The sequence below is a fragment of the Pezoporus wallicus genome, unplaced genomic scaffold, assembly GCF_028554395.1.
Source record: "Pezoporus wallicus isolate ANWC-B61680 ecotype Strahan unplaced genomic scaffold, APGP_CSIRO_Pwel_v1 contig_1583, whole genome shotgun sequence".
Classification (NCBI taxonomy): domain Eukaryota; kingdom Metazoa; phylum Chordata; class Aves; order Psittaciformes; family Psittacidae; genus Pezoporus; species Pezoporus wallicus.
The window spans coordinates 2,251,564-2,275,592 of record NW_026637266.1 but is presented as its reverse complement, the minus strand read 5'-3'; the positions used below and the strand labels follow the sequence as shown (position 1 = coordinate 2,275,592).

The 24,029-nt window shown below is 39.4% G+C and overlaps 1 protein-coding gene across 1 annotated transcript in view; it reads right to left on the bottom strand.

Annotated features, from left to right (window-relative positions):
- Positions 1-361: 361 nt before the first annotated feature.
- PPA2 (inorganic pyrophosphatase 2) overlaps positions 362-24,029 on the bottom strand; it is a 39,050-nt gene continuing 15,382 nt past the window's right edge. Inside the window, 9 exon segments of the mRNA XM_057404591.1 lie at positions 362-540; positions 1,572-1,611; positions 6,548-6,617; positions 8,107-8,192; positions 9,941-10,068; positions 18,234-18,360; positions 19,809-19,895; positions 22,270-22,389; positions 23,909-23,962. Of these exon segments, the coding sequence (XP_057260574.1) occupies positions 512-540; positions 1,572-1,611; positions 6,548-6,617; positions 8,107-8,192; positions 9,941-10,068; positions 18,234-18,360; positions 19,809-19,895; positions 22,270-22,389; positions 23,909-23,962 (741 nt within the window). The 3' untranslated portion in view covers positions 362-511.

Below are 24,029 nucleotides of genomic sequence, written 5' to 3'. Positions count from 1 at the left end.
TGCAGAGACAACCGGGTACAAAAGTGAATACAACTCAGGAAATGGCACACAGTTGTATATTAAAGAACATGGTAAACTGCTAAGCCTATTACATAAAGATTATTGTCTACTTGAAATGGATTACAGTCAGGGTGGCCAAACAAGTTCTAAAACATAAATTAACAGGCTTCTATGCACCTGATAGACAGATTAATCAAAAATCTAAAGAAGAAGGCTGAAAACCATCTCATTTGATACTACACTTCCTTAGTGGATAAGAGGAATTCTGGAGTTCTGAGATTCAGAAACAAACAAGCAAGTAAGCCCTCCTCTTCCCTCTGCTCCACCCTGCACAAAGACAGACACAGAAAGGAAACATTCATTTATAATGTCAATGTTTATTTACATGAGAGAAGGTTTACACACGTTGGAAAGTTGTTTCAACAGGAACCCAACAGTTAGTGCTTTTGCCAGTCTTCAAAAAAGGGACAACTTCAAGATTTGAAGATGCAGCTTCAGAACACTTTGACAATCACTTGGGGAAAAAGTACCAGGAATCGACTACAAAAAAAAAAACCCAAACACATCAAGAATGACATTAGTTCTATACAACTATCCATACCCAAACACTTGAAAAAGCAATATTCTGCCCTTTCAGCTATCTCCCCTCCCATAACAATACTTCCGGGTAAGCTCCATCGCCAGCCCATGCAAAGCATGGCCTCAAAATAGTACTTGTTCACTTTAACAGTTTGGCTGAACAATCCTGCAACAAGTTAGAACACTGATGTGACCATCCCTGGAAAACATCAAAGATCAGGCAGATCAGCTCCCTGTCAGAGGTCTGAGATGTAATACTTCAGTAAATAAATGCTATTTATTGGCATGCCATATAAGGGCAAATGGAATGCAACTTGCTTTCCCATGACATGGATTACACAGATGTTACTTTGCAAACAATCTGGAACTTGACTCATGACTAAGTTTCTCTTAGTGTTTCTGTCACTCCCTCCATCTCAAAAAGCACGTATATCTTCTCTAGCGTTCCTGCCAGTAGAAAAATATCTTCTTTTAGAAGTAGTTAACGAAAATGAAAATGTAGGATACATTCTTCTTGAAGAAAAACACATGTTCCATTCACATGAAAAACAGTTGTAACAGTGAAAAGAGAATTCTGTCTTTAGAACTTACACTTGAAAAGTACAGTTATGTCAATTTTAGGAAAAGGAGCTGTTTATTTGATTAGTTAGCTACTGTGAGGAATGACAAAAACTTATGGCAAAGCAACATTTCTCCTTGAAAAAAAGGATAAATGTCATGCGTTTGCCTTCCATGACCAGTGACAGAAAAATTTAATCTTCTCATCTTTTTATATGGTCTATGCTTTTGCTCCTACTCAAAAATAATCTCCTTCCACTAACCACCTATGAATTTCTATTCATGTTCTATTTAACAGGGGACAGGCACTACAGTCTGACAGGATGTAACTTATCATTCTCATGTGCACAAAATACCTTTTTACAATGACAGTTTTTATGTCAACTTTTAAAGCAAATGATTAGAAAAACTGTATTGCATTTGGGGAAAAATACCTTCTGGGGAAACAGAATCTCCATTCACATGCACTGGTGCCTAAAGAAAGACAAAAAAAAGAAAACCAATAGAAATAACATATCAGTAATCAGTTTCACAGAGAGCACCCAAACTGAAAGCTGTTTTACTGCTGAAGTCAAGAGATACTAAGAAAAAACTTTCTGTTGCCCCTCAGGACAATATCCTACCTTACAGTTTCCCCTGCCAGCTACTGTGCAAATTTCTTTGTTGCTCATAAATGACATAACAAACACACTAATTATGAGTGATAAACACCTTACCTAACGTAAAGGGGATTTTCCTACTGTATTGTCTCTGAGGAAACAGGATCTGCTGTTTGCATACTAAAGAGTAAAAATGTCTTTACATAACTATACATGTTTCAGTATAAGGCATGCATGTGAATATACACACACACACACACAATTTACATTACACATATGCATTTTTAAATCAATGTGGAATCATACTCTCTTACAATTACATTTTGACAGGGTAGGATTCAGTTCTGTAGAAAGTGACAAATTGTTTTAAAATGTAGGTCTGACATTTCAAAGCTGGATACACCATTATCCAATTCCAGTATTACACAGTATGTCTTAAAGGACATGCTGTAACTTAAAGGACAAAAATTAAAGCCAGTTTTAATACCGGCTGGAAGAAACCTGCCTCACGATGAGGATGCCGGTTACTGCATAGCAACAATCTTCCACTGCCCTTCCGACAACATTTCCAACTGACATAACCAATGAAAAAGAAACAGAGATATCCTGGCACAAGGAATCCTGCAACGCTCACCCACATGCACAAATCAAGCGCAAAAAACAGGTGGATGTTGGCCTTTGTTATGAGACAAGCCCACACCAACTACGCTTACCCAGCAGATAAACCCAGGAATAAACCACTTGGGTAACCCATGCAAGAAAAGAAACTGCCTCAAAGGCAGTGTTCACAGCTGTTTGAAGCTTCAGGAGAACAGAACTGCACAGTGACCACATGAATGAAAACTTTGCAGTACCCTGCAGGCAGGCAGGCTGAGCACAGCGCAGCACTCAGACTGAGCTGCACTGGTGTGAAATTCCCTTGCCAGCCTCCCTGTGTCCAAGCAGGCATGGGGCTCAATCCACTCAAGAGCCAGTTGAAGCCTAGAAGGAAGGAAGGGGAAAACAGTATACTTTTTCCCCAATTTACCCAGGATAACTACCTGCACATGGGGGTTATGTGACTGGTCTGAAAGGACGTGCCAGCATGACACACGTAACACAGGTCTTCCAGTCTTTATCACCAGAGCATCCCCTCTCTTTTCAGCAAAACCAAAGCTTTATCACATAAGGCAGGGAGAACCAGTGGTCACTGCATACAAGCAGATACCTGCCACTTCTGGGGTAATTGCTCCGAAAGTTTGAGATAAGGACTCAGCACCTTCCCTCCAGGACCAGATCAAACCTCATCCCACTGAACCAGAAGTCTCTTCGCTATGCAGCCCTTACACCTTGAACACTAGTTAAAAACCAAACAAACAAATAAAATGTATAAAAACAACCCCCCAAACACAAACCAAACAAAACAAACTCCAGGTTAAAACCTCATCAATCTTTTGTTTCACAACTAGCCATTGAAGAGAAAATTTTGCCTCTGCTAGTCCCAAATGGAAATGTCCTCACAGAAAACATGTAGGGAGAAAGGCAGCTAACTGACTTCCCTGCTTAGATCTGAATTATTTGATACACATTTGTAAATACACAGATTCAAATTTTGTTGGGCTTTTCTTTGAAATAGCAGGAAAAGCCAAAGCCAAGTATTTTCCCTTGTAAGAAATTGTTCTGCATTTTATCAAAAGAAATGTCATCGAGAAAAGCCTTCCTAGTTCACTTTCCAGTCTTTCCAGTATTATAAGCGAAGAATTATGTGATAAGTCTGAGAAATGCTGCTCTACTAACTATATATAGATTGTCCTGGAGATTTTCCAACTTGCAAAGTCCTCAGCAGCTTCTTCACAGAGCAAGTGAGCAAGCAGTTCTTAGGATTAATGTTAAACAAAGGTTTGGCTGTCCTGGACAGTTTTACAGATGGCAACACTTAAAAGCCTGAAATAAACAGTACATCTTAGCACTAACACATTGAGCTACAAAGCTCTATTCCTCCTGGGTTTAGTTTTCAACATATACTAACATTGGAGCCAAGAAAGAGATGAAACAGTTTTCAGATGCTATAGAACACTAGAAATTTTCCCCACCTAGTGTTAAAACCTAGTTGCAGGGGGCTGATGTAATGCTGTCTGGTTCAGATAGTCAGTACACAGATTATGTTCTATCTCTTTGGGACTGACTGGACATGGCAACTTGACCAGCAAATCATTCCTAGTTTGCCACCAATACAGATGACAGTACACATGCCCACCATCTAGAAATTAACTCGGGGAGTGAAAATTCCTCAACAAAGCCAAGCCACTCTAATCCCACACCTTTAAAAAAATGAAAGGTCAAATAATAGAACAATAAATCCTACTGAAATCAACAGGACTTTCTTGGGAACTACCCAATCAAAATCTGTATGAAATTCTGATTAGTGCAGAATTTTGGTAAGCATTTGGTAAGTATTTGATTGGTGTCCATTTGGCTCTTACTTAAGTTCCTTTGCTCACCATAAAAACTGTTTCGTAACAACACTGAGTGTTGCCTTTTGGATTTTGGTGGGGTTTTTGCTGGTTTGGTTTGTTGGGTATTTTTGAGAACTCAAGATACCTGATCTATGGCAATTATCACCCACTTAAAAATTCCATAACTGGAGTCTGACCTAGGACACCAAATTGTGGGGAACCACCTCTCACTGCACAAGTAGCTCAGAAATTTTGCTGTAGCTGAAATATGTTTCTCACTGTACTTGCACACAAAATCTCTACCTCAGCCTTCACTCTTCTGTATCCAAAAGTTAATAGATGGACATAAATTAGAAGAAAATGTATTTGCGTTTAGTTTAGAAACACAAAACACACAAACAAAACAAAACAAACTCCAAACAGACACAGGCAGCTTTCATTTAAAATTACCACAGACATTAAAATTCTATGGCCAACACTCACGTACTTTCACTTCAGTCTGAAAGACATGAATGCCTGACAACCAAAGTGAGCAGTGTAGTGTACTAGACAAAAAGATACCTGCCTTAAATATAAGCATGGAGGTTGATTTGCACATTTAGAGCCTGACTGTCCACTATTCATATTTCAAGAAGGTTTTACTTTTTTTTAGTTATTGTAGATTGGAAATTGCACGGAGTATGAACAGTATTTGGAAGAGTAATGCATCTTTTCCCTGTCTGAAAAGTACCAAGTACCTTACAAAGACAGTGTTAAAATACTTAGACTGAACTGGTACAGAATGAGAGAAATGAATACATGATGACAACTTCACAAAAAGAGTTATCACTTAAAAGAAAACCATGTGAGGCACAAAAAAGACAGGAAGCAGTAATATTGTTATTAAAGTGTTCACGATAAAATAGACATTGAAGTCTGATATAAGGTACCTATTTTATTAACTGTTTTTACTAACCTTTCTCCCAAATTGCAGGAAAAGATCTGGTTTGTTATTAAGAGACAAAACAACAGAGACTGCTGATTTAAACAGATAATTATTTACCCTACATGCTTCAAAGTACAAACAGCACATAACACAAAAGGAAATACTTCTTTGCAGTTTTGTCACCATCCAAATGCGTTTGACTTTAAATTTTAGTTGCATTCAAACACTCACTAAAAGTTATTGTAAATTTCAAAGTAAGGAGGAAGTATTTGCTGACATATCTAAAACCATATCTGAATTTCAAAATGAGTTTTTCTTTCATTTAAATCTTACGGTCCCATTAATCAACATTCACAAGTGCAGTCATATAGGTACTTTTAAAGAAGCGCTGAAAGCCAGAGACCTGAGTAAGAAAACCAGTTAGGTTTGAGACTTCTTTATCACTTAAACCAACTTTTCTTTGAAACTGACAGTCTTATTTATTTGTGACAAAACACCACTCAGGACAACACACTTACTAGAAATGCTGTTGGAATGTTAACTTCACAGACAGTGGATGGTGTCTCCTTTGATACCTGAACTTGCATAATTACTGGGACTAGTGAAGCAAAACACTGACTGCCCAGGCAGCCACGCACACATGCAAAATACCTGCCATGCTCATGTGGTCATGAGCACAGGCTCAGTCGTGGCACATGTTTAAAAAGAAAGAAAAGTAATACTTGCGGGTACTTTTCTCCATGTAATTTCTGGTAGCCTTGCTTAATTTCTGGCATCCAAACTAGCATTTTAAAATGAAAGAAATTCTCCTCCAGTAGTATTTGCACATGAAAGCATCAGACCTGCGGGACATTTTTCTTGCCTGAACAGGAAACCTACACGTTTTAATTTTATGTTAATTCTCACAATATGACAAGCATTCTCTAAGAAACATTCAAAAAAACATGCCTCTCTCTTACAGCAATGTATTTAATTATGCAAGTAGACAAACAAAGGATCCCTTTAGTGATTAGCCACTACAGTCAGCTAGTCAATGAGTTCTAACACTGGGTGGTAACTCATGGCAACAGGGGAGACAGAGAAGACAGCCGGCAAGATACAAATAGCAGTCCATCTTGCTATTCAGGATCACAAGAAACAGCACTACAGAAGGGAAAAAAAGAAGAAAAAAGAAAACCCAAAGGAAAAAAAAACAACAACAAAACAAAAAAACCCACCAGAACAGTAATAAACCTGCCAGAAAGCAACAATTGGACCACTGTAATGAAAGGTTTATATTATAAGACTTACATTTCCCCCACAAGCTTTGTGCTCTTTTACTTTATGCCTTAGATTTTTGTTTAAGGACCATTTCAGTTGAGATATGTGATTTCAGTTTTGGAGCTCTGAATCTTCTTTTCCTATTCATTACTTTTTAAAAAAGGGCAGGACAAAAAAGTAAGTATCCTTACCGACTGCACAATTGATCGGGCATCCTCCTCGCTGCAACAAAACGGGCTGTCCCTCACCAAAACATTTGTGCTGAAAAATAGAATTAAAAACATGTTCTATCAATCACTGGAAGAGACACACACACAGTTAAACACTTATGGGGAAAAACACCTTCACATAGAGCTCAGGAATGTGTTCTTGCAAGAAATGTGTATCTGGAAAAACACGAAGTAACCAATGATGCTGGAAGGGAAGGGGGTGTGGAGGGGCTTTTTTTTATTTCTATGGGTTTGAGGGACTTCCGTAATATACATTCTATATTAATGCAAGCGGTGATCACACTCAGTGCTTCTAGCAGCTAACTTAGGTACATTTCAGAGGACTATAGTTAAGAAACTAACCTCCCCAAAAAAAGTTACCGGAGATAAACTACCACTTCCTGAGGTACTTGAAGACCTATATGGATGGCTAGCACAGATGGTCTGAATATCCCCCTGTCTCTTGTAACCTGCAGGATGGCCAGACTCTGTGGCAGATGCTGTGGTTTCTAGTAGCCTGCCTGCAGTATCTAACAAGAAGGAAAAAACAGGTCAAAATTCTCTCCTATATACGGCAGCAGATACCCGTGCTGCTTCCAGAGAGCAGACAAACTCTGGGACCAAGTATTTGTCAGAAATGTTTCCTCATTCATATATATTCTTTCATACCAAAAGTGAGTTTGGTCACGAGTTTTTAAGATCCTAAAGAGTAAACAGCAAAAAGTTCAACTCCTCAAAGGAATGGTGCAATTCTAATTATTTTTTAATTTCACCAATGTGAAGCTCAAAGTGCCTCTGAAATGATCAAGACTGACATTTGATGGTCTACATGCTAAAGCAGAATGACCAATCTGTCCAACTGGTAAGGTGTTGAATCAGCTCCAAGAAAGAGAAAGTCACATTTTCCCAATAAAGTAGAAGATGACAGTGACTCTCTGAGCACAGCTTCCTCCACAGCCCTTTCCCTCTGGTTTAGCTAATGGCAACTTACAGCCCTTGGAAAGCACCAGGCAGATACCTGCCTGCTCTTCAGGGCCTCTGGTGCCAGAACTGCCAAAGCAAACCAGTCCATAGAGCACAGTAAAGTCCATTTTAATTTGGATCAGGCCAAAGGCTAGTGAAGAACACCAATTCAGTTCTCTCATTCCAGAGAACAACTGAAAAATATGGAATGATAAGCTGCAAAAGAATTCTGCAACACAGCAGTGCAGCACTGAAGCATGGAATAAACAGTGACAAGAGGATCTCCATCAGATACCAAGATTTTCCCAAAATGGTCCTGAGTGAACACTGTGGGTCCATTTCTCAGAAGCTGAAGTAATCTGTATCACTTTATCAGCCTATTTTTGTAATCATTTACCACTAAATCATTGCCATAGAAGGTGCAATTAGCCAATTGGAGTCTATTATCAATTAAAACCATGAATATTCCTGTCACCTCAAAGTTAAAAAAAAACAACTAAGCAGTTAATGCACATCTGCCATATACTGACCACCACCAGTAGTAGCACAATAGAAAGAGGAAAAGACTGGATACTTACCACTTAACATTACCTCCATCAGCTTTTTTATGAAGCAAAGCTTTCCAGTATTCATGGGTGGATTTGATAATTTCAACAGCAAAATCCTAGTTTGCATCAAGGAAAAGTTTCATGAATTAAAAAGTTATTAAACAGAAAAAAAAGCCATAGAACTAGTTTATTAAAACAGAATGTTTCATGTGTCATTTTAAGGAGCCTCCTTTGAGGCCTCATTAAATTTCTGGAAAATATAACACCCTTTCTATGAGAAGAAACAAACTTCACTATATGTCAAAGACACTGGTAACACATTCAGGACTTTCCCTCAAACTGCAGCCAGAAAACACAAAGGCTGCATATAAAAATAACCCCAAGAAATCAGTACTAGATACCACACAGACACCTACAGTTGGAGAAAACTGTACCAAGTCCTAAATGGGACAAAGTACGTGAACTATGACTCCTTGTTACACATGCACATCAGGGTCAGAGTTTAGGTTTCCTCTCTAGTGGCAAAATTTGCATTTACTTCATTAATTGCCCAATCATACACTTAAGCATTTAGACCAACGTAACATGTCAGCTGCCAGGCAGTTTGTGTTCGTTTAAAACAAAAATAATATTGGGAAGGGAGTGGTGATGAAAAAGCTTCAAAAAATACAGTAAAATAAGCCCTTGGTGTCCAGATGATATCTAAGACTGGCTTGCAAAAAGCTGCCAAGAGAACATTCACATTTCCTAACAAGGAGTGAGTTGGCAAAATGCCACTGGAACATTGTGAATTTCACCAGAGCTGCTGGAGCACAGCCACAGCTGCCTCACCACATCCTGGGTCTCTAGAAATGCTTGAGAATCATTCAACTGCTCCAAACTAGCTATCTCAGAGGGCATTTAGTGCCTCAAGCCTGAACTCCAATGGCCTGACAGGGATATACCCATTAAACTGTTACTACAGAGCAACACACTGCTTTATAGAGCAGGAAAATCTCTAAGAGCAGTTCCTGGGAGAACAGGGCAGAGATCAAGTTATCAAGCCTTACAACTCTACATTTGATTGATTTAAAAGTCAGGTTTAGTGCAGAGGGGAGTTCAGGACATCTCTTTAACCAGACAAAACATGTAAAGTTGCCTGTGCTGGTTAGAAGGCATTTTATAACTTTGATAGCACACTACAAGGCCGAACTAGCTGACACATGGACATCATTCATTGGGAACCTGTGATTCTTCACCAAAAATAGTCTACAGGAACCGTGCAATACACAGTTTTCAAAGCACTTCTACTCAAATCACGCCCAATTTGCACTGGAAAAATCCAGGTGTTTTCTTCAGCAAGGTCTATTCCCAGGTGCTGCCCAGGTCTCTCTTGAAGGTTAGCCTTCAAGACAAAACCAGTTCAAATGTTTTCACATAGGATTATCAGGAAAAAGTATATCTTGAGCAAATACCAAATATGAAAAAATCTGCAGCCCACTGTCTGTCTTAAACTGCACACACTTAAAAACAGTCAGGATAAATTATCATTCAGGACTGAAAAAAATACCTGAAAAGACAATCTGTTCATTCCTCTGACAGGGAGAACAAAAATGCTGTGGGGAAAAAACCAACCTACAAACACACAGATGTGTGTTTAAGTCTTGTCAGGATTATAACTTCCTTTAATAACCTATGCATTTTCTCCCGATAAAATGGAAGACAGCAAACAGTATTTATTCCTAGCGTAATAAATTGTATTCAAAGGTCCCTCATAAAAATTCTTTTAGCTAAACCTCCTCTTTTTACAATTCCAAAAACTCTAGGATGTATTAAAGAGACCACATGACAGAATGATGCATCTTTAATTTTGGATTATCTTCACCTTGTTTTTAAATTCTCCATTAAAAGCGAAGTGATTTTGTGGTTTACCATCAGGGAGTTTATACGCTTGGAACCAGTCAACTGTAGCCTCGAGGTAACCTGGTTTGTGCTTCCTGACATCATCAATATCTGTAGGTTAAAAAGAAGGAGAAAAAAAAAAAAGGACTACTCATTTTTAGTCACAGTTTTTTGTAACATTCATTGTAACATTCATTTTTTAAAGTCTCATAAAGGATCTGAAAGCAATCTGATTTCACTAAGCACTTTCAAAGTCACTGGGGAACTTCATTTTATTATATTAGCTGCCCATAGTTGATACCTTATGATTTCACAACCACACAAACAGGTAAACCAGTTGCCTCCTGCCCTTCGTTAATTAAGACCCAAAGGGACAATGAATAAAAGGACCATACTTGATGACAGGAGAGGAAGAAAATTCCGTATTTATAGGCTTTCATCTCAGTGGGTACCTCTTTCAATAATACTTAGATTATTCAGTGAGGTGATTTTTTTCCCCAGCAACTGCAGGGACTACAAGCATTTGTTTGCTAATGAAAGACTACCTAGTAAAAACAATTTCAACACATGGATTTTTAAACCAGCATCTCAAAACAAAACATAGGCTTGACTTCTCCAAGTTGTGTTAAAGGCATCCCTTCCTCACATTACCTTCAAATTCAGCCCCTTACATAGAAAACAGGTACGTGCCAGGAGCACTAAACACTAACTCTACTGATAACCTCGTGATATCTGCACACTCACAGTGATAAGCCAATTCTACCTTTACCCATATTATCTTACTATGCAAAGATGGAACAGGACACAAAAAGGAATGCAAGCCATCTGCAGGATACCCCTGGGAGGCAGAGATGAACGCTGCCACAGTGGGTACAGATAGATTAAACAGCCACGCAGTAATTCTGCTTGAGGGCTATACTGCTTTAGCAAAGATGCAGTTCAGGATCTTAAATGCTTACTTCTGTTATGCATATCCAATGTCACCTGCTTGCCCTGTGCCACTACCATCACTCCTGTTACCTGCAATGAGTTGGTCCCATCAGCCCCTTGGTAAATTAATTCCCCAGCAGTATGTTGACAATTTTAGTTGATTTTGGTACAACAAAGGATTTTGTCCTTTCCAGAAGCCAAGTACTTTTTGTAGTTGGTGTAATCCTTCTCCTTTGATCTCTGTCCCTCCTATAGTCACTTCTGATGAAAACAAGAGCTGACTTCTTATTGCTGTACTTCGCATGCAGGCTTCCAGCTGTTTAACCTTACTCTGTCCAGGCCACCTTCCATGGTGCTACTTTCTTCCAGTGTTTTGCAAGCCATTTGCTCATTCTCCCTTCCCAATTCTCTCTTGCTCTCTCTCAATACTGCTTGGCTACTTCATTCTCTTCTCCCATAGATATGACTGACATCTCCTGGTTAGCAGTGATTCCTGCTGAAACTCTTCTGTCTATCCAGTCCTATAAAACAGATTTTCAGAACTGCTTAGTCCACAGAACGGACACATAGTCATGTGATTTCCATCTTCAGGTGCCTATATGTCTTTCAAAAATCTAGTCTGTGAACCTGAACAAAGACATTTGAATATCTTTAAAGAGAAGTGTTAAGGGAAGGGAAGAAGTCTTGTGCTATAGACCATTCAATTCTCTGTAGACCACCAAGACAGATGACAAGTGGACTGAACTGTGAAATCAAACCTATGTGAGAACATATGCTGAGCGTTCACAGACGTCTGATAGATGCCACTCCCAAATTCCACTGGATCATACTCTACTCAAAGAATAAAACATAAAGCTTTGAAGAACCCTATGTAAATTTTTGCTTCAGCACGCACGTAATAGGGCTACGTGTTTATGGACTCAGAGCAACACACACTTTTGCACTTGGCTGCTGGCCATCTGCCTGTAGAAGATTAGGGAGTTGCATTGGCAGAATCCCAGAAAAAAAGCAAGGGCACATAAGGCTGTGCTAGAGGCAGGTTTTCTAGCTGGAAAGGATGTTTAAGAGTATAAGCCTTTCACTAGGGTAGGTAGGTGAGACCAAACAAGAAGGAATGATTTAGAAGAGGAAAAAGTCCTGGTTGGAGGCAGGATGCTTCATTTGGGCACTAATAAAACTAATAAAACTGCGTCTCCAATTCAAATCAGTTTCAGGGTTCCAAGTGTATCATCCTGTTCTTTCAAGCAAGGGAACATCCCTCCTCCATCTTGAGCCCTTATCACCTCCTCCTCTTGTAAGGTTTGAACTCACTGTGTCTTCATCATGTAGTAGAAATTGTATCTCGCCAAGTCTGTAAAGCAAACCAGGCTGCGACAGCAATTTCCTTGGCTCCTAGTAGTGAATGAACTCCAAATCTCCATCTCCAGACACTACTTAAGTTCAAGCATACTTTCTCAGACTGCTGCTCCTTTCTTCTGGGTCCTGTTCCAGCAAACGTCTCCCCTAACTCTGCTTCTCCACTCTTCCTACTTGGTTATTTGCCTCCTATTCCCACAAAAACTGTTCATCAGAAGTTCTTTGCTGTTTGCTAACTGACACTTGGGCCCTTCCCCATCTGTTGTTTATAGACTTTATTTGTATTTGTCTAAAGAATTCAAATATTAGAACAGGCTTTGGGGCAGGCTTTCATTACCTGGATGGGATGATCATCTTTATGGGCTTCATCTCTCTGAATTTCACACTCTCTCTACTGGAAAATATCTTGTCTAGGTAAAATGACTTTTTTACATGGCCCCTAAAGTCCTGGCTGTTACATATTCTGGTTTTGAGGACTTAAGAAGGGGGACAGTGGCTGCTTTATTTCCTTGGTTCCTTGCAAGTTATTCTTCTTCATCCCCATGCTTCACTTCATTATTCTTTATTATGAAGGACAGCTACTGAGCAGCAAATGAAGCTTAAATGGTTGAAGGAAAAAAAATAAACCAACCAAAACACAGGTGTTATGATGGGAGTTGGCAGCAAGCAGCTAGAAAAAATGCAACAGTGTAACAAAAAGAAAAAAAAAAGAATAAAAATCAATCCCGTTGCTGTGGAGTCAGCACATGGTACAAAATATGAGCTCTCGCATCACTCAACAGCCACCTCTTCAGTTCATTAAAAGGCACCATAGAAAAGCTTGAAATACAGCTAGCTTCTCCTCCTTTTTGAAACCCAAACAGCATCTTTGGGACATCAGGGAAAGAAAGAGAAATATACACTCAGAAAACAGAAGAATAAGCCAAGAAAGGTAAAAGAAAAGATCACAATAAGCAGTACAGTGATTTACTGCACTAATATCTACAGAGATTAGCTGCATATTATGATTTTAAAAAAATATTTAGATGTCTTTTCTGAAGCAGACACTGTTAGGCACTTCTATCTGACCCTGGCCGCTTACCGTCCCTTAGAGCTATGTACTCACACTGATGTCAAAAGGGGCTAAGCAAGTATGGGAATAGCAAACATGCACCTGGCTTAATGTGGTTTCTGTTCTGCAAGCAAGTCCTGCTCAGAGTGACAGAGCAGAAAGTCAGGCTCCTGCAGGTAAATTATCAGCATGTACTCACTGGGCTCTAGGCAGCAATTTCTTTATACTGCCTACATACCACCACAGGTCCCATTTCTCTTGGAAACAAAATTAAGCACCAAGGGTTAAAAAGAGATGGGTAATCACATTAACAGATGCAGTTTAGTCTCAATGAGGAAAATCTCTTGAGGATGGTACAACCAACCGCTGCTAGGTCTCTGTGAAGGGAGCGCACCAATGCAAACGTGATTCCCAGTTCTATCCAGCTTTCCAAAAAAGAACAACAAAAGCATTTGTACAAAACTACCATTTTTAGTACAACAGATGCTGCTTCTTGCAAGCAAAGCTAAAACAACATGCTTGCAGCAAGCTTTCTAAACAAGGTCTGTGGGAAGAGAGGACATATGTTTTTAATAACATCTTATAAACATTTACAGGAAGCAGCAGCTATATTCCATATAAAGGCATTTGGTGTGTTTTGTGCAGCATGGTGTGAGGGAGTAGGAGCGGAGTCTCAGTACAGATAATTAATTTCTCTATATTGAATGCTTACACAAATCCACAACAAAGGTTTTTTAGGGCCTCTGCTGCTTCTCTGCATATAAATATACTCACATGCAAGGGTCTATAACAATATATGGTACAAAGTATGCAATATGCTTTGGTTTTGCCATTTAGGGTTTGATCACTTAACAAATAAAGGCCAATCTTAAGTTGCACATCAGAAAAGAAGTGTGGCAACAGCACAGTGAACTACACCAGTACCAGCAAACAGTAGTGCAACAAAGCCAGCAGACACCATCAACTGCTGTTAAATATATCCAGGCATCTTTTCAGTCAGCAATGACAAGAAAATTACTGCTGGGTTTCCCGGCCAGTAAATCACCTCCATCCAGCATACCTGAGTTGTCCTATGTGCTCAAGGAAGGTAAAGATGACCTTTCGAGGGTCAGACTTTTCTCAAGCTGCCTCAAACACTTCCTGCTTCAACTGCCAGTGATTTTCAAAAACTCTTGTCCAACATGAAGATGACCAAATTACAGCATGAAAATATCGCTCACCCTTTCTGAGTCCAACCTTGTAAAGCACATTAGATATGTATGGGAATTCCAATATATTAAATTCAATCCCAATTATGAGATAAGCACACAAGCAGCCTTTCTACTCCAAGAACTTGCTGCTTCTTCTGGACAGGATTTTACAAAAAACAAACAAAAAGCAACAACAACAAAAGCAGCCAGGTCTATTATACCATCAAGATTTAATGTTTCATTGTGCAGAGAGATTTTAGGCCCTTTCCCAGACTTGCTTGATCTGGAGTTGCTTTGTTGGTCTGCTAATGGCCATCTGCCTAACAGGCAGAGCAGAAAGACAACACAGTGGTTTTCAGGTAGCCACAAAGACAGATTTTACTGAAATAGATAAATCTCAAGATGTCCAGTTTTAGTCTAAAAGAAACTTTCGCATACAGATACACGCATCTGAGGTATAGCTTGTGTTTGGAGTGAGACTGTCCCCATATCCACCAGTATAAGTGCTGTAATTTCAAACAAATTACCTTCTAAAGTCAGTCCAAAAAGACACTAAGTCCTTGCTATTCCCACTGATGAGACAGTTCCTGCTTGAATGGGTGCAAAGGATTGCTTATCATTCCTGGGACTGTCGCTATAAATTAGTTTCTCATTTCTCTGTGTGAAAGAAAGAGTTCTAGGCAGGGTTCCCAATTTAAACCAGTATTTATCAATAAATGCCTGCAGGACATAGCACAGTGGAGTGCTATGAATAAACAATGAGAACTGCTCAGAAGTTGGAACTGTTCAGTTTTAAGTTCTGTGAAGTCTCAGAAAAATCAATTGCACTTACGAGAACAATCACAATCCCAGAAGGAGAATATACAGAGTACCTGGGGTGTGCTTAAAGCAGCAAGAGGAGTTAACACACTGCGCAGGCTCAGGATGGGGTTTGCAAGTAATCACCACTCTGGTGTCTTGGAATTATCTTTTCCAAATGTTCACTGGGGGCTGTGCACATACTGAGCTGAAAGCAAATGTGATGATTCTTAGTCCAATTCGAAATGTTCAACAAATGACACAAAAACGACTGGACAGACTTAGAAGGCAACACTTAGCCTCATCTCTTACTAGGAGGCCACCACTGTAACACAGCAGCATGTCAATTATCGAGGGAGATACTGGTTTTATCTGTAGCTGCAATCCCTTTATGCTGAAATAATTAACATCCTTGGGAAGGGGAATAACAAGTATAAAAGGACATATTGTACTGCCTACTCCAACAGATTTGTTTGTTTTCAGACTGAAGACGGATTGCTGCTAAGCACTGAAAGCTAGTCATGTTTTGTGAAAACAGATGGGGGTTTTCTTTTTCCCCCTTTTTCTTTCCTTCTGTAAATCCTGGACTGCATCCCTAATCCCCAAAGGGAAAGCATATTAAACTGGATAAATATTTCTGCACTTCTCTGAACTTCAGGACAGTTCTCTTCTCAAAGGTTTGCACCTACTCACTGCTAAGAAAGGATACACACACAAGCTACAAGGCAATAGTCTGCCCATTCCCCGCCCCACCTTTCGGTGTTTGTTTAAACAAGACTAAAACTCTTACTTCCATCCCAAACAAACTGAAGCTGTAACAGAGCTGTCAGAAATCAGTCATTACCTGAAAAAACAAAACAGAGACTTCTAAATAGAGCTACTTAACCCAGTGGCATAAACTGTCCCAGTCTTGACTTACTTAATGGACTCCATTTAAATTCTCTCACCTGCTTTTCTGATTAAACTCTCATAGAAATCTTTAAGGACAAAAGGTAAAGAGTTAAACACAACAGTGTATAGAAATAAAGCGCTAAATTACTTGTCTTTTAACTACTGGCACATACCATTTCACTGCACATTACAGAGATTACCAAGACCAACATTAACAGCAAACCATTACTTACTATTTCCTTAAGTTGAACTTCTTAATCTCTGTCAAAGTAGTAAGTCATAAACACTATTTAGTAATTCATCTGCCCAATGAGTTTAATAAGCATCAACCCCCATACCCTTTTCCTCCTTTCCTCTTCTCCCTTTCTTTCCTCACAAGCCAAGTATTCTCCATGTGAAAGCAACTTGCAAGAAAACTGAGAATGAAGGGCCAGACCAGTGATATATTTACTTTACATTCAGAAACCAGGAAAAAGCCTCAATGGCTGAGAAACACAATTCCTCAAAAAGCTACTGAATAGCCTACAGAAAGACCACTCTGTGCCTTGGTGATCCTTGCTAACAAAGAACAGGCTCTGATCGCACATAACCTGATGGTATATATGTTTTTTTGTATCGCAACTGTCGTGGTTTAAACCCTAGCCAGACAGCTTGTTCACTCACTCCCAGTGAGTGGTGCCGGGCTGAGAGCAATTTGAGCCCCCCCCCCCTCCCCCCCATCCCTGGGGCTCTCCCCTTCCCCACTCCCGGAGCAACAGGGAGGAGGATCGAAAGAGTGCAACTCTCACGGGTTGAGACAAGAACAGTCCAGCAACCAATGTACAACACAAATCACCACCGCTACCACCAACGACAACAATGATAAGAGAAAATAACAAGGGAAGAGACTATAATACCACCGGCCAAGAAACGAGTCCCACCTGGAAGCCCCTGTCCTTCCAGGTAACTCCCAGTTACCCCCTACCCCGGGCATGACGTGCTGTGGTATGGAATACCTCTTTGGCTAGCCTGGGTCAGGCGCCCCGTCTCTGCTTCCTCATGGCTTCCCTTCCTCCCTGGCAGAGCATGAGCCTCACAAAGTCCCTGGTCAGGGTAAACATCACTTAGCAACAACCAAAAACATCGGTATCACCAGCACTGTTCCCAGGCTGGAAGTCAAAACACAGCACTGCACCAGCTACCACGAAGGAGAAACATGACTGCTACTGCTGAACCCAGGACAATAACAACGACTAACTTTCAGACAAACCTGCTCACTTAATTCTCTTGTAACACTGCATTTCAGGAAGTGAACCTCCATTTATCCAGTGAAAAGCTGTACTTCACCTGTGCTGCAAAAACCTAACTCCCTGCAGCTTTAACATATCTGTACCATCAAACTGTGTGCAAGCAGAATTACACCTCATGTGCTAGTCACATATCCAAATGGAATTCAGGTACTAAAATGTGTCTTCCAGACATGGTGACAAGGAGGTCAAGTCCAGACAAGCTCCTTCCTCCTGCACAGCTAGTCATCATCAAAGCTGATACTAGGTAAGCTGCATTAGCAGTTTACTTTGCATATTTTCAAGCTAAAAGGTGAAACCTATTTAGGTTCATACTAGGCAACAAACCCTGGAAGCAACCCAGTTACAAGTGACAAAGCATTGGAAATGTACAGCCCTTTTCAGAATGCAACACAACGCCTGCGAATCAAAAAGGAACAAGCACTTTCAACAAGGAAAACAACAGTGTGCTACGTAATCTGAGTGGGTAAATATGCACTATTACACAGTAATTTTAAGAGTTCACTTTCTAAGGCAGTTGTGTTTCAGAAGTCAGAAGATTTTCTGCATGACAGGTCCTCTTGAAAAGCCAAGTGAAGCTTTTAAAAAGCTTAGCGTGAAAGCATATATGCCCTCCTTGAAAGAAGTACCTGTTTTAAACGACAAAAACACCCAGAAAAGTCTTTGCCTTTCTGCTATCTGCCTCTTCCTGTCCTGGGTGGCCTGAACTCAGGTACCATTCTACTGTGCAAATTGCTAACATAACTTACGTTAAGAAAGACAAAAAATACTTGCCATGGATTTTGTGAGCATCTGGGTCATCCACACTGATAGCAATTATCTTCCAATCTGTCTCTCCTTCATCAACAAGAGCTAAAACACCCAAGACCTTCACCTGAACAATCTCACCAGAAGAACGAATCTGAAACAGAACAGTTCACAAAGATTTGGAAAATACGATACAGAATTTTTCTTTTACCTTACAGACAAACCAGTTTTACTTTATTTTTGACCAGGTGCTAATAGAATTGCAAGACAGATCTATAAAGCCAGTACACACCTATTTAACATTACTAGCTTTTCTTCCACCACTGCTATTCTTCAACCCTCAATTCTTCAATCAGCATTTATTTAAGTAGACAAGCTAGAATTTTTTTCCTTCTCTTCTACCCTACTTTCTCCAAACCTTCATGATCGTCACCCAAAACTGCAAGTCAAAAGTATCTCATACTTATTTTTTAACTCCTTCCTGCCTCTTGACTCTCTCCTTTCTTAACTCTTGGTCTTAATCTACCTGTCGCTGTTTCTTCCTCTAGACTCCAATATACACATATAAACACACACTCTGTCCCCAGGAATATCAGCACAACTTTCTTTTGTATTTTCTTGGGAACCTTCTCCCTGCCAGCTAATATTCCCTTTATAATTGTTTCTGGAACCCCTGAGATTCAGCTTTATGTTCCTTTCTACAAATAGAGCCACCTTCATCAAGGTCACCAATTAAATTTACCCTTACTTAAAATATCCCAAAGGATCCCCCTCTTCCAAACTCATCCATTTCATAGCCCCATCTTTGATACCACAGAGAACTGCTTCCTCCCTTGCTGCCTCCAGGTATGTAGAATTTTCTTTCAGTGAGCTACACCTTTCCCCTTGTCTTGGGCTCAGCAGTAGCAGTCATTTTTTCTCCTTCTTAGTGGGGGGGGGGGGGGGGGGGGGGGAAGAAAAAGGGGGGAAGAAAGGGGGGGAGTGAGCAAGAGGGCTGCTGGCTGACTTATGGCCTGGGCTTAAACCACAATACCCCTATACCTACTAATGGTATTAGCTGCACCTCTTTGTCATCCATCCACTCCATGTATCATAACTTTGCAACACTACAATAGGTTCCTGTCTTCTTCTCTACAGAAATGGGATCTACTTCTGTTTGCACCCATGAGAAAACTCATCTACCTCCTTTGTGTGCCTGACCTTGTAATTTTATGTGCAGATGCTGACATACCTCTTCATCTTTCAGAAACTTACTTCTAGCTTCAGTACCTCTAAGAGGACAAAAAAAAAAGAGAAATCTTCAAAAATGTAACCCCGTTCTCCTTCACATAAAATTCACTGTCCAGCCATAGAACTTCAGGCCTCTTCTCTTTACCAAAGAGACTTTACAAACTTTTACCAAAGAGACTTTACAGACTTTACCAAATCCTGTTTTCTCCTTTTTAAAAATTCACCATTTTCTTACCTATCCCCTCCTCAGACTCTCTAATCCTACTTTTGTCATTCCCTGAGACTCTTATCATCTGTCCATCTCTTCCTAAAGTTGTTACCATATTATTAACTTAACTGTGGTAAGTTAAACTCATGGGGATAAAGACAAACCTTTGAACCTATTTCACAAACATCAATAGGATCATTATCCCCACAGCATCCTGTATTGTTGTCTGTATGGTTTGGATCTTCCCAGGTCTGTTAAAGGAAAGAGAATTATCAGTTACCAGCTGATCTGCAATTACAATTCAACTAACCACTAAATTATTAAGACTAACAAAAACAACAATAAGAACATCAGTTTTCTGAGAACAGGCTTGCTCAATGGGAAAAGAAAAACCAAACAGGCAGTGGACTGATGTTGAGTAATTCATCCTCATACTCAGGACAATGGGAATTACTGAGGACATGGTAACAAACATATCAACTGCATTCCTACTCAAGAGATACACTTTTCCAAATGGCAGTGATTAAGGCATCAGAGGACCCTGAATATGTATTTTTCTGGTTACAAGTGGTTATGGGATTAAACTAAGACACCCTATAATTACATTCTTATGCTCTTTAAATACCATGGCACTAACATAAGCTGCCTTCAAAAAATATCTAGACTTTGAACTAACCAAACTCCTGGGTTTGGATTTGTCAGCACTTAATTAGCTTTTTTAAGTTTTTATATTAGGTACAAAATATTTCTGATTATTTTGAGATGTGCACATTCCCAAGAACAGCCAACATCTTAAAACCAAAGCAGTTTCTCCAGGAGGCAAGTTCAAATCCCTGCTCCAAGCTCTGTACAACCAAGGAATCATAGCCAAGTTATACTAACTCAATTACTAGACTAGTGCTTGCTTTGTCTCCTACTGGTTAGTAATGAGTAACTCATTCTCAAGTCGGGAAGTTCTCCTGGAGTCCAATGAAATTTTGTTGAAAAGGTGTTAGAAAACTTTTTCCAAGGATTTGTACTGTTAGCTCCTGCTGTCCATGGTCACACCCCCACCTCAAACTTGTTCTTGAGAACATGACTGATACTAAAAGGCAAACCAGTGAAACCTAAACTCTCAGGTGTTTAAGTAGCAGAATCATTACTAAAAAAAAATGTTGAAATGGAGTCAAGAGAGAATTTCAACTTAAAAACCTATTTTTCCAACACTCTTCCAAAGTGTTTTTTATCTAAGGCTGCATTATACCAGTAGTACTCTCCTGCCAACTGCATCCCTCTACCTGCAGGTTAGCAGGAAAGCTCGCTAGGAAGGGTATGATCTCTGGACAGTACAGCAACTCCTGCAATGAGAATCCTGCTGTCATTTTTTTTCTTCTCTGTTCCACAGCATAAAAAAGCAGACACAAACACGTATCTTTAAGCCATATACTAGGGTTGAACTTCTACCAATTGCTGATCCTCATGAAGAATCCTTTTATGATAATGGAGACACTAAATTGGATTTTGTTTGCTACAGTTGCTGGTCAGAATCTGGAGTATCATCTAGACTTCAGCAACTGGAGATGCAATGATCCAACTGGTATTTTAAAGTAATTACAGAAAATGAAAGTGACAACTATCTCCAGCTCTCTCCGACTCACAAGGTAACAAGTGAAGCTGAACATTTCTCCTGGGGAAACTGTCACCAGTCCAAAATGATGCACTTTGTGCAGGAAAATACTCAATGTTTAATTTTGGCTTTATACTAAGGCACACATGAATTTCAAAATATTAAATGGAATTTCAGGTTCCTGACTATACCTACTTGGAAACCTTGCCTACTGAGACTGCTGACTGGATAAGAACTTCATTGCTATACTCCGGCATCTGCCTGGTATCTCCTCTTCAGGGATCACACACATCAAAAGCACATTTTCAGGAGTAAACTCTCATTGCTTATGTAGTTAAGTGTGAAGAAAATAAATTAGTCTTTTCTAACTCCATCACGTTCTTCAGTATTAATCTAAGTCCAATGTGTTATTCAGAGAAATGAAAAAAAGTCAGAACTTTTCATTATGCTCAAAATTTCAGCCATTACTTGGGCTTTTTCATGGCTCAAAGTTTCAAATCTGTCATGATCAGTAAAGTCTTACAGTTCAGAGAAAAGTCAACTAAGGCAGTTAATGCTTAATCTAAAAAAGAACAGCCCTTGCATTCCTCTTTGTTAAAGATATTGAGAAATCACAATTAAAATTTATGCTGCAATTCCCAAAACTCCTAAATTCAGTTGTTTTTTTTTTTTTTTAAATGCCCTGTTTGAGCAAAAAAGGGCTACCTGACAACGTATTCTTGAATGGCAGATCAAGACAGCTCAGTTCTGTCACTACAGTACAGGGATGCTAATTAATGATTTGAGATTTCTTGATCATTTAACTCCTTCCTGAAATACAGTACATATATAAACCCTTACCTAAATACTGATCCAAATTTATGGAAACAATAAAGCTCAACATAAAAAATCCTAATTTGCAAATTTATCAAAGAGAAACATCCTTCTTGCAACTGATTTGCATTCAGGCAGTACTCAAGATTTACAAGGCAATTTACACAGAACACAGAAAACTTTCACCATTATAACAAAAATGTTACCTGTGGGAGGGCACCATAATTCCATATATAACCCTTGTGAGGAAAGATATTTGCCACATATCGAAGCTTGCCTTTCTCTATATCTTGTTTAATGGGATTCAACGGCTCCTCAGTGGCAATCTAAGCAGATTGTGAAAAAGAGAGAGAGAGAAGGAGAATGGTAAAATGGAAAGCAATTCATTCTGTACACAACCAGTTAGAAAGATCCATCTGGGAGCATGTGCTTGTGGTTTAAAAAGTGTGATGGCTGCACCCAAAATCTCACCGGTCATGTTCAAAAAGCAGCTTATTAAAGTTTTAAATAACGTTGTGAAGTATGCAAGAAAAAACGAATCTCAAAGAGAAAGTCCTAAATTTGTAAAGAGACTGTCATGATCAAACATAAATATTAAAAGGAACTTAAGTTAGAAGCTCTTGCATTTTATAGAACAATTCAACAGATGCGCAAATGATGGCACAAATTCTTCTGACAATAGGGGCTTTGGCAGCAACCTTACCATAGTCTGGACTGCAGAACTGCCAGGACACAATAACAAGGCAACCTCCTTAATAAGTAAGACATTTCAAGAATATTAAAGCTTACACAGTAGAGAACTACATCTGGTCTCTTCTATCAAGCCACAGAAGTCTAAACCCTCCAATTTTTGAACCTAACAGGACAGCAAACTTTTCTACCCTTGATGTAATGTGCTGAGAGAAGGGGGGGGAGAGCAATCTGAGCTTTACGCAGAGTTAAAATAGTGTTGTCAAAGGGAAACGTGCAAAAGAGAACTAAGCTTCCACAATTGCAGTATCATCTTAAAATACATGGTAAATATCCAAGGTAACCCTGTTTCCAGAGTGTGGTAAACACAGTTCCAATTATTTTCCAGCATCTGGGAAAGGAGAAAACAAAATTCTGAAATAAAAGGCTGGGGAGGTTCTTTGGTGTTATTTTTAATACTCAAAACACTTAATGGCTCCAATATAAACTTCCTTGAAAGCATCCAGGAAGCATTCCTAAAATTAATACAAACGTTCAGAAAGACAGGACATATCTGGTGAGATCCCTTTTTTCACAAACACAACAGCTGAAGCATTATTACTCAGCTTCTGTACTGTAACTGCAGAGGAACAACCTGCTAGGTTCTTTTAAAATATGCCCCTGCAGGAGCAGATACTTTCAATCAGTGAGGTCCCCAAGTTGTTTGTTTGGGTTTTTTTAACACAAGGAAATGCCTTTTCATTTGCGGCCCCGTTTGTCAGGATTTGGCCTAGCACGCTATATTACAGCACACTGTATAGCAGAAATGAGAGAATTTAAATCCTCTGAGTGGAACGCTCTATGAGCGAGCAAAAGTAAGACTAAATGCTGGACAATGTTCTGCAAGGCACTGCTTTAGACTCTGTTGCAGGTATGCTGCACTCTGCAGTCAGAAGACTGTCAAGAAACAGTGCTCACCTGTAGAACGGAAACTAAATTAGAACCTCTACATTTTTTATAATAGCAAGGAAATTGTCTGTATGCACAAGTTGAAATTCATTTTTTAACACAGAAAAATTTATGTGCAAAAAGTAATTCACACTCTGATCAAACTCTGATGACTGGAAGTCATAGCTTTCACAAATACCTATCTAATCAAGGTGTTTTCTCAATTACCTCCATTTTTGCATTCGTCCAACGAGGCACTTCTACAATCATGTTAAACACGACCTGAAACAAAAAACGGTGACAGACTGAAAATAAAATCCATTTTGCAATTAGTACTTTATAATTAGAC